This window comes from Psammomys obesus, unplaced genomic scaffold (assembly GCF_907164565.1).
Source record: "Psammomys obesus unplaced genomic scaffold, mPsaObe1.curated_primary_1811, whole genome shotgun sequence".
NCBI lineage: Eukaryota > Metazoa > Chordata > Mammalia > Rodentia > Muridae > Psammomys > Psammomys obesus.
The window spans coordinates 2,822,875-2,834,935 of NW_026590707.1; the positions used below are offsets into that span (position 1 = coordinate 2,822,875).

The window sequence follows — 12,061 nt, forward strand, 5'->3', positions numbered from 1 at the left end:
TAATATAATATAATATAATATAATATAATATAATATAATATAATATATATATATATATATATATATATATATATAGAGAGAGAGAGAGAGAGAGAGAGAGACATTTGGAGATAGAGAGAAGGATGGACATAGAGAGAAGGATAGAGGCAGAAGGAAGAATCTGCATGTTGCCCTATGGGAATACTCTAGGCCCTTAGAACAAGCAACAGCTACCAAGAATTCAGTGTCCTGTCCTGGAGGGTCAAGCAGATGGATTCCTCTCAAAATGAGCTGGAGAGCTACTTCTCCGTTTAGTTTCCAGGAGTCAGCTCAACTGATACCATGTGTACGTTTCTGTAAGACCCACACAGAGTTTCTAAATGAGCCATGGGATTTCCTGTGAACTTTTAGACAACTCACATAATCAGAGAGGATATTATTGTAGTTTTAGTGTCTCAGTTTCTTTCCAATCCTCTTTATTTCTTTATTTCATGATCATTAGTTTGGTTTTGAGTTACAGTATTAAAGTCTTCTAAGCCTTTATTTGTAGCACCCACAGTATGGCTTTCAGGATACCAATGTGACATCTCTGTTAACCTCCACTCTGAGGTCTTCCTGAGAAGACTTGGCAGAATAGCAAAGAAAGGGCAGATGGGCAAAGTAAGAGAAAGTGACGATGTGCTTATTTTCATTGAAGTGGAATGGAAGACTGGAACTGACTCAAGCCTTTATGAATTCAGGGAGACAGAATTCAGTGAGGAGAGCTAAAGGTCTGAAGCAGAAAAGAAAGGGGGCAGAAGGAAATGGAGTCAAGGACTGAACTCTGAAAAGGAGACTATAAGGAAGCATTCAAAGACTGAGAGGAAGGGTGAACATGGCTGACATACTGGTATACTGCACAGTATGAAGGAGGAACACAGAGAACCTAATTCACTTTTCCAGTGGCAAGGATGGGCCAAGAATGGGAGGTTAGATTGCTTGTGAGTCTGGAAAAAATGCTAAAGAAGAGTCAGGAAAACAGCATGTTCAAGTTGAATCACATGGCTACTTTAACAGTTTACTCTAGTTTAGAAAGCAGGATAACAACAAATGTTTAATCATGATGTTCACGTTTAGATGCATAAGATGGTTTTCTGATTAATAAATAACATCTGGAAATTTAAACTCCTTTTTCCTTAATGGGTTTCAACTATTTTTATTAAATTTATGTGGGTAACTTTTTCTGAAAACTTGTTTTCTAGTTGAATCCTATTAAGAATAAAACAGGCAAGAAAGGGATGACTGAGATAGTATCAGGTATCATCAATACTTCTATTACCTACTAACTTCATAGCATTTCATTCAGGGACATAACAAGGTAATTATTAGTAAGCCGTTCACAAGTTTAAGTCTGATGTTAGAATTTATAAGTTCTACTTCCTGAAATCCATGTATGCAATCCTGCTTTAGAACTGATATAGATAGGATTGGCCCTGGGTGAAACTGGGACCAGGGTCCTCCAGTTGTACAAGGATGACTTTTGCAACTTTACCAGATCTGTTTGCATTTGTATAACATGAGAGCAGAGATGCTGTAGACCATGAGTTCTCTTTACATATAAGGTTAAAATGTTGAACAACCAACCAGTAAAAACACCCTCCTTTTCCCTTGTCTTTATCTTTATTTTTACAGGAATCTGTGAGAACATTTAAGAAGACGTTGGACATGTTTTCAAATCCTGAGATAGCATCGCCACCCACCAGTGTTTTAGCAGACTGTCTGTATAACCTGGGTCTATGTTACATAGAGGAAGGCAATTTACACATGGTATTTGTGTGTTTAGCTTTTTTTTTAAATTCTCATGTATTGAATTCCCACCAAAATTTCCTCTTCCTCCTCTCCTCCCTTCCCCTCCTGCCACCTCTCTTCTCTCTCACATTTACTCCTCCATTTTACTTCAGAAAAGAGAAGGCCTCCCAGGGATGTCAACCAAACATGGCATGTCAAGTAGCAGTAACACTAAACACAAACCTTCTTATCAAGGCAACCCAGTAGGAGGAAAAATGTCCCCAAAGCAGGCAAGAGTCAGAGACAGCCCATGCTCCCACTGTTGGCAACTCCATAAAAACGCCAAACTGCACAACCATAATGTATATGCAGAGGTCCTAGCCCAATCCCACACAAGCTCCTGGTTTGTTGCATCAATCTCTGTGAGCCCCTGTAAGCCCTGCTTGGTTGATTCTGTAGGACACATCCTGAGTGAGGTAACCCAGACACAGGAAGAAAATTTGGTAGGTACTTACTTATAAGTGGAGATTAGCTGTAAGGTAAAGGGTAACTCAAGGTAGGGACACATGGGTTTTCCTGAGAAGGGGAAATAGAATAGATTTTGCAGGTGGGCTGCAGGCATAGAGGGGTGTGGGAACAGGAGAGATTAGGTGGGCAGTGTTGGTGGGAGGGATGGAGGGCAAGAGTACTAGGAAAGAGGACCGAAATTGAGATGAGACATTTGGGGGACAGTGCAGAAACCTAGCGCAGTGAAATCTTGCTGGACTCCACGAGAGTGACACTGATGAAGTCTCTTAGTGATGGCGGATATGGAGTCCGAGCTGGTCATCGTCTACAAGCAGGGGAGGCTCCTAGTGGGACTGGGACGCCAACGCAGACACACAACCTTCGACGTACAATCTCTCCTGCCTGCAAGATTTACTGGGGTAACAATGGCACAGAACTTGTGGGAGCAGTCAGCCAATGACCTGTCCAACCTGAGGCCCGTGGCATAAAAGGGAGCCCACTCCTGACACTGCCCAGAGGGTCAGGAACAAGAGGCATGACAGCTCGGAGACCCAGGGTAGAACCAAATATAACTGGCAAGAAAAAGTCACTGAAGTGATTTCCAATGATATTCTGCTATGCTCATAGATTGGTGCCTAGCTCAGTTATCAGCAGAGGAGCACCATCTAGCAACGGAATGGGTATGGGCTGTGAGAGCCACAGCCAAACACTCGGCAAAACCAGGGGACCTCCTCCCCAGAAGAAGGGGAAGGAGGAATGTAGGAGCCAGTGATACCTGTGTGTTTAGAAGCAAGAGAATATTTGTGACTTTCCAGACTGGTTGCTGCATTCAGTTCTGTTTCTGAATGCTATCCACATTAATGTAGGAAGTGAACCAAGAAAAAGCAGTTCTAAAGCTTGGCTCATACCAGGCAGCCTGCATTCATAATTCCCTTGAATTGTTCGATATTAAATATCAGCTCATTTTTATGCTAATTTGTCTGTAATATTTTAAAGCTAACATGTGTTTCTCAATAAAATAATAAATCTAACTGTAGGAAACTGTTGTAGCAAAATAATGCCACTGCGTTTCAAAGCAGACACTAAGACTCATAACCAAACCCTCGGCAGAGTGCAGGGAATCATATGAAAGAAGGGAAGTTAGTATGATATGGAAAGGATAGGAGCTCCACAAGGACCAAATATATCTGGGCACAGGGTCTTTTCTGAGACTGACACTCAACCAAGGACCATCTATGGATATAACCTAGAACTTCTGCTCGGATGTGGCCTGTGGTAGCTCAGTAACCAAGTAGTTTTCCAAAGTAAGGGGAACACGGACTATTTCTAATAGGATCTCAAGGGCAGGCTGTTTGACCCCCACCCCAGGGGAGGAGCAGTCTGTTAGGCCACAGAGGAGGACTTTGCAGCCAGCCCTGAAGATACCTGATAAAACAGGGTCAGATGAAAGGGGAGGAGGTCCTCCCCTATCAGGGGACTTGGAAAGGGGCAGGGAGGAGACCAGGGAGGGAGTGTGGGGTTGGGGAGGGAATGAGGGAGCGGGATACAGCTGGGACACAGAGTTAACAAAATGTAACTAAAAAGAAAAATAAAATAAAAATAAAAAAATTAAAAAAAAATAATGCCACTGCATTAATTTGATTTATTAAATTGTAAATAGTTAAATTGAGTGTTTCAATGTGCAGTAGAATAAATGGATAATGATTAGAACATTATTTGACTTTCTTTATTGATAAATAATTCAAAGCAGATTTAAGTTGGTTAAGATGACCACATACATTGGAGAACTGTGGCATCCTGTTATCCTGAAATCTAATAACAATGTTTTTGCTGTAATTCTTGGACCAACATGCAGAACTGAATGCTGCTGTCTGTGATTTCTTTGAATTAATGAAATCAAAAGAATAATGATTAAAATTAAACCTCAAAGTATTGTTGTCTAACAGCATGGATTATGTAGATATTTGTCTGAAAATAATGAGGCTTTCAATTATAAGTTTGACTTATTTCTAGAGATTATACTAGTTTGTTCACTGGGTCTTTGAGAGAATGTATTTTAAATAGCTCAAAAAAAGTGAAGCTTTTCAATAACAGTGCCATATTTTATTAATCTTTTAAATTCATGTATTCTGTCACTAAGTGGTATATACTTAAATATATTCTTCCAGGCTTTTGACTCTTTTACAAGAGCTGTGCAAGCAAATGCTGAATTGGCAGAAGCCTTTTATTATCGGGGAATTTGTAAAGTAAAACTCAACAAGGAAAACCCAATTCTAGACTTTAATCGGGCAATTACCTTCAATCCTAAACATTACCAGGTATTTAAATAAATGATATCAGTAATTTGGACACTATGTTAGTTTTGGTGAAACTATGAAGGAGTTTATGTGTAATTGCTAATAAAAGTAACTTGCTTGCTCTCTCTCTGTCTCTCACTCTCTCCAGCCATTTCTCCCTCCCTCCCTTTATCCCTCTCTTCCTCTCCTCTTTCTCTTCTTCATACTATATAGCACAGAATGGCCATGCACTCACAATGTAGCAGAGAATGACCTGAAACTCCTAATACTTCTGCTTCTCAAGTTTAGAGATTACAGACATGTATTATCATATCTGATATCAATTAACTATATTTTGATAACCCAATTTTTTTTATTCATCTTGGAACAAAAGTATTACTTTTAGATAATACTAATAGATAATACATTTGAAAACGTATTTTGAGAATTGTGTATATGTAACTATTTACATTACATTAATTTGTTAGTAATTTTAGTTTACATGCTGTACATTTTATTGATTTCTTGCTTTCATATCACATGGATTTTGCATCCTAACACATTTCAGGGATAGCCCCAAATTTAGTACATGAAATTTCACTAGATATTGATTTTAAATTAAATTTGAGTTGACTAAATACTGGATAATATTAGTGAATTATTAGTAACAATCCTAGATAAATAACATTGATGTAGTTATGTGGGGAAATGTCTTTTTTTTTCCACAGGAGACTCATTACTAGAGTAAGTGGGATGAAGAATTAATGGTGTATGCAACTTTTTTTCTAATCATTTAGGGAAAAAAATGAAGAAAGCAGATACAGTAGGCCATACACTAATGGTAGCCACAAGCCATATCCCTGTAAAATTATTTCAGCTATGCTGTATGTTTAATTTTTTAATGAAAAAAAAATGGGGAAACCAATTTTAATATTGTCTTAGGTACCATAGATTTGTTTGAAGTTCTATATATTCTGGTAGAACTGATGATTTTATTAAAACATATATTCTTGCTTTTCACCTCGTCTGAAAAGGCATATTTAAGCAGAGTAGCCTACTATGGTTTAGAGGGCAGATACTCCAAAGCAATTCTGAATTGTAATGAGGCCATCAGACTTTATCCTGAGAGTGTGCGTGCCTACATCTGCAGAGGAGTTCTGAAATGTCACAGCAAGGTAAGACGCGCCCTGCCTGGTTCACTAAGGGTTCAGAGTTGAGGTTTCTCGAGTTGTTAACTGGGGACTCGCTTCCAATTTTCCACAAATATATGATGTGAGATTATTCTACCTGTATACTTCTAATGTTCCCTTGTTTTTTGGACTTACTTTTTGACTATAGATGATGCATTATATTCCACCATAGTTTATATTTAATTACTTGATTGTTAGATATTTGGACTGTTTATATGTTTTACTGTCCATTTTAAATCATGCCTTTATATGTAATGAAAACAAAATCATTGTTTGACTTTGTTTCCAAAATACATTTTTTTTTTTGGGCAAAATACTGTGATATCTGATGTTGAATGGAATGATTTACATCTCCCTGAGTTGGTTTTTGACATTTCTTCATTACTACTTCATCTGGGATACTTTGCCTCAGCACCTTAAAGCAAAAGTGTAACCTCTCACTGGGTATCAATTTATGAAAATTTATGTTCAGATGATGACATAGGGATCAGAGAATACTAGAGGAGGATGAGAAAGTGAATGTGAGTCGAAAGTGCTGCGACTGTATGCTATGAGACTGAGTGGCAGAAGGAAGTAAGCGTGTTAGCGCTCACCAGGAGACTGCGGGTTGCTTGCCTTTTAAAACCAGTGTCATTTTCTCTGGGCTATATATAGCAGCACTGGTAATAATTGCTTAAATTAATTTTTTGAGATTTTTATTGTTATTTTATTTGCACGAGTGTTTGCCTACACGCATACTTGTGCACCATATGTGCGCAACACCTGTGTAAACAAGAAGAGGCTCTGCGACTCCTGGATCTGGGGCTACAGACTCTCATAAGTTGTGGGTGCTGGGAATTGAACCTGGGTCCTTTGGAATATTAGCCCAGTGCTCTTAACTGTTGAGCCGGCTCTGTAACCCGTAATTGCTTAAATTTAAGTTACTGATATCCTTAATTTTATTTGTAGGTTAAAAAAATCTGTAAAAGTCCCTACTAAAACCTTCTTAATGAACTGTTAAAAGATTAGCTTTAATGTATTAATTTAGAAAGATAATATATAGATTCTGAAAGAAATGCTTTGAATATTTATTTCGTGACATGATTTATCCTTCTCACTCTTTCTTTCTCTTTGTAGAACTACAAGCTCGCTTTTATAGATTTAACTACTGCCATCAACATGGACAAGAACTGTTACATAGCATACTATAACAGAGCAGTCTGTTACACCAAGATGAGGGAACTTCACATGGTAAATAACTGTTGTAGTAAATGAGAGACTTACCCAGAGTCCTCCTGCTTGCTTAGCTTCTTCAGGTGTACAGATTTTAGTGTGTTTATCCTTTATTATATGTCTAACATCCACTTATAAGTGGGTATATGCCATATGTGTCTTTCTGCTTCTGAGATACCTTACTCAGGATGATCTTTTCTAGATCCCACCATTTACCTGCAAGTTTCATGATTTCCTTGTTTTTAATTGCTAAGTAGCATTCCATTGTGTAAATGTACAATAATTTCTATATCCATACCTCAGTTGAGGGACTCGTGAGTTGTTTCCAGGTTCTGGCTATTCTGAATAAAGCTGCTACTAATATGGTTGAGCAAAGGACCCAGGGTAAGATGATCAGTCTTCACTCAGAAAGGCAAATGGGATGGACATTAGAAAAGGGAGAAAACAGGAGACAAGACAGGAGCCTACCATAGAGGGCCTCTGAAAGACTCTACCCTGCCTCAGTAGATGCTGAGGCTCAGAGCCAAACTTTGGGCAGAGTGCAGGGAATCTTGTGAAAAAAGGGGGAGGTAGAAAGACCTGGAGGGGACAGGAGCTCCACAAGGAGAGCCACAGGACCAAGAAGTCTGGGGCCAGGGGTCTTTTCTGGGACTGATACTCCAACCAATGACCATGCATGGAGATAACCTATAACCCCTGCACAGATGTAGCCCATGGCAGCTCAGTCTTCAAGTGGTTACCCTAGTAAGGGGAATAGGGACTGTCTCTGACATGGACTTAGTGGCTGGCTCTTTGTTCACCTCTCCCTGAGGGGGGAACAGCCTTACTAGGCCACAGAGGATGACAATGCAGCCAGTCCTGGAGAGACCCAATAGGCTAGGGTCAGAGGGAAGGAGAGGAGTACCTCTCCTATGAGTGGACTTAGAGAGAAGCATGGGAGGAGATGAGGGACAGAGGGTGAAATTGGAATTGAATGAGGAAGGCGGCTACAGCAGTGATTCAAAGTGAATAAAGTGTAAATTAATAAAAATAAAAATTAATATTAAAAAAGAGAGATTTAAAGCATTTGAGAAGCAACATGAATTCAGTGGCTTCCTGAGTTAGACAAACAACCAAAAAAAAAAAAAAAACCAGTATATTATAAGCAACATGGTAAAGCATTTGTAAGAATATTTAAAGCATTTGTATTTTCTGCTTCATCTCTGCTAAAATCTTGGAAAATAATTCCTATGGGAATACACGAATAAAACTTGATAAACCACAAAGATCCATTTCAAATACTATTGATTTCTTTCTTGGTGCCAAATTTATCATATGCAGCTTCATTATTGTCAGTTCATTTTATAATGCATGAAAAGGTGTTTAAATGCCTGTAAAAATTCAGATACATTGTGTACATATCATCTGAGTAAATGTTTTACTGAAATACCACCGTACAGAATTTTACAGAAGTGTCCACTAGCAGTACTGTTTTACAACTTGGACCTAAGCTAGAGCAGTTTATGAAAGTATTTGTTGTAGAATTCTGAGACTATCCATGCAATGAAGAATACGTCTAGAGCTGTGTGTTCCGTCTGCAGGGGCTGTTGACAGGGGTTTGCACAAGTGTCTTTTTTTTCTTTTTATTATTATTATTATTATTATTACTATTATTGTTATTATTATTAATTACACTTTATTCATTTTGTATCCCCCCATAAGCTCCACCCTACCTCCCCTTTCTTCATGCATGCTCCTCCCCAAGTCCACTGATAGGGGAGGTCTTCCTCTCCTTCCTTCTGATCTTAGTCTATCAGTTCACATCCGAAGTGGCTGCATTGTCATCTTCTGGTAAGGCTGCTTCCCCCTCAGGGGGAGGTGATCAAAGAGCAGGCCAATCAGTTTATGTCAGAGGCAGTCCCTCTTCCCATCACTATGTAAGCCACTTGGACACTAAACTGCCATGGGCTACATCTTGCACACGTGTCTTAAATGTCTGACTGTGTTTTAAAACTTATAGTGTGGCAGCAATCACACTTCTTCACCAAACTCATTCATATTTTCTAATCTTTTTTAATATTTAATTTATTATTTATTACAATTTATTAAATTTGTATCCAGTCTGTGGCCCCCTCCCTTGTCTCCTCCCAATCCCACACTCCTTCCCTCTTCTTCCTTTATGGTCCTTCCCTAGTCCACTGATAGGGGAGGTCCTCCTCTCCTTCTATCTGACCCTAGCCTATCAGGTCTCATCAGGAGTGGCTGCATTGTCTTCCTCTGTGGTCTGGCAAGGCCATACCCCACAAGGGGGAGGTGATCAGAGAGCTTGTCTCTGAGCTCATGCTAGAGAAAGCCCATGCTCTCCTTACTAGGGAACCCACTTGGAGACTGAGTTTATGGGCTACATCTCAGCAAGGGTTTTAGGTCCTCTCAATGCATGGTCCTTGGTTAGAGTATCAGTCACTGAAGGGCCCCTAGAGCCCAGTTTTTTGGCTCTGTTGGTCTCCTTTTGGAGTTCCTGTCCCCTCCAGGTCTTTTTTTAAAAATTCTTTATTAATTACACTTTATTCACTTTGTATCCCCCCTGTGGTTCCCTCCCTCCTCCCGTTCCTCCACCGTCTGCATGCATGCCCCTCCCCAAGTCCACTGATAGGGGAGGTCTTCTTTTCCTTCCTTCTGATCCTAGCCTATCAGGTCTCATCAGGAGTGGCTGCATTGTCTTATTCTGTGGCCTGGTAATGCTGCTTCCTGACAGGGGGAGGTAATTAAAGAGCAGGCCAATCAGTTCATGTCAGAGACAGTCCCTGTTCCTATTACAATGGAACCCACTTGGATACTGAACTGCCATGGGCTACATCTGTGCAGGGTTCTTAGGTTATCTCCATGCATAGTCCTTGGTTGGAGATTCAGTCTCAGGAAAGACCCCTGTGCTCAGATTTTTTTGGTTCTGTTGCTCTCCTTGTGGAGTTCTGTCCTCTCCAGATCTTACTGTTTCCCACTTCTTTCATAAGATTCCCTGCACTCTGCCCAAAGTATTTCTATCTCCCCCTTCTTTCATAAAATTTCATGTACTCTGCCCAAAGTTTGGCCATGAGTCTCAGCCTCTGCTTTGATATTTTGTTACTGTATGTAAATATGTAAGTAGAGTCTTTCAGAGGCCCTCTATAGTAGCTTGACTCCATTTTCTCACCCTTTGTCCAAATGGTTGACTTCAATGAGAATTAGCTCTGTGATCACTCACCTGTAAGCTCTTTGTCTTCTGTTCCTTGCTGCTCTAGCTTCTTTTCCTTCTTGTTCTCTCCCTCCTCACTTCTGCCCTTTCATAGCAGCTGTGAGTTCTTTCAGTAGACTTCACATCCCACTATTCTAGGTGGACTCACACCTCAATCTCTGTGAAACTTAGCAAAGTCTGCTTATAGCATCTATAGATTTAGGAGTCACAGGGAAAGCACAGGTTGAGAAACCTTCCACACAGAAGAATGCAACATTCCTGACAACTAGCCCAGCAAGCTTGTCTTCCTCTAGAAATATAGACACATGAACAATTAATTCTTAACAAGGCAATTGGCAAAATTCAAGGATCCAATTAAAGGATCATTTAGCAGGGACCTACAGAGCAGGTGTCTTTGAGGATTTTCTTTACACCCCTTCCTGCCTGAAGGCAACCCCAGGCCAAACAGAGTGAGCTGGGCAAGGAAGGAACTTCCAAATTTTACTCAGTTATGTGAAAAAGCCAATTCTTGCTTAATGAAGAACATGCAAAACAATCTGAATAATTGAGACCAAAATAAGGTTGCAAAATATTGGTGATTTTCAGGGTGCCTGAATCCCAGAGCATTTCTTCTGTTCATTTTACAGACAAGGAAATGACAGTAGGGAGAGGCTACAGAACTCAACTAAGTGGCACTGGGAATTAGAAACCTGCCCTGGCATTCACACATCTATTTGTTTGTGGGTTAACAGTCCTTAGGTAGCTTTGTAAATTCCTGTGATGCTGGATTGGATAGTATGTCATTTCAAAGTGTCACCTCTTCCCCCTTTGCCTACTTTCACTTGCTTTTCAGCATTTCTTCTATCACTGGGCTGACATGCATTCTTTATAGATAGAGTTTCCTAAAAATCTAAGCATGGTGAATATATTTTTGTGTTTTGAAATTTTAATAACTTTAAAGTAGTCACTGTCATTTTCTAGCACTGGTACTTAACAACAAAATCACAATATGTATTATTGAAATATAAAGCTGAAGAAATATAACGATTTAATTTAACCAACTTAAATCTCTAAGGGCATCTTTTTTCAAGTTTGCCGTGTGTACCACTTGTGAAAAGTTACAGAAATATATTCAGACAAAACTAGACCCTGGGGTCTATTTTAGAATTTCTGAATAAACTAGCTTGTTAGATTGACTCATATAGCCAGTGGATGATGAAGATAAGCTACATGCTTGTTTTCTTTCTTCAGTATCTACAGAGGAGGCTTTATGCATGCAGTGGTTCTAGCAGGATGATTTTCAGATCTTCAGTTCCCTCCACTCAGCAAGTGCTCACCTAGTCTTAGACCAGCATGGTGGATTTTGACTCTACTATTCTATAATAATAAAAACAGTAGCCAATACCTCTCAACTACAGCTTATTGTATGACAAACACTAGGCTAAATACAAATACATAATCAAAGCATTTCTGTTTTAGGCAGAAATTGAGGGAAGGTGAGTGCCACTGGGATTTCCAGGTTTTTGTGTCCCTGAGCAAGGATTTGGATTATTTAATAGAAGGAAAAGAATCGGTTTATTAAGGGACTAAAAGACACTTCTAAGGGTGTCAGTGGGTCAAGGCTAGAGAAAGATCAAAGTTTCTATAGTGATGGAAGCAATAGATTGGAGAATTTGTACTACGCACACACACTCCCTTTTTTTCCTTTGCAAATATTCTGTCATGTTGGCTATAGAAACATGTGGTAAAGGGTTTCTAGACTGGGTTTAGCCTCCATTTTGTTGTTATTATTATTACACAGAGACCTGAAGAGCTGGATCCCCCAAGACTGGAGTTACAGATGGTTGTGAACTGTCATGTGGGTGCTGGGAATTGAACCAGTGTTTCTCTGGAAGAGCAGCCAGTGCTTTTAACAACAAAGACATTCCTCTGTCAAACTG

General features: G+C 39.6%; 1 protein-coding gene across 1 annotated transcript in view; it reads left to right on the forward strand.

Moving 5' to 3' along the window:
- Positions 1–12,061, forward strand: part of Ttc6 (tetratricopeptide repeat domain 6) — a 203,548-nt gene that overhangs the window by 169,499 nt on the left and 21,988 nt on the right. The window contains exons 16-19 of the mRNA XM_055608708.1: positions 1,651–1,785; positions 4,422–4,571; positions 5,564–5,704; positions 6,836–6,949. Coding sequence (XP_055464683.1) covers positions 1,651–1,785; positions 4,422–4,571; positions 5,564–5,704; positions 6,836–6,949 — 540 coding nt within the window. The remainder of the gene's footprint in view (positions 1–1,650; positions 1,786–4,421; positions 4,572–5,563; positions 5,705–6,835; positions 6,950–12,061) is intronic.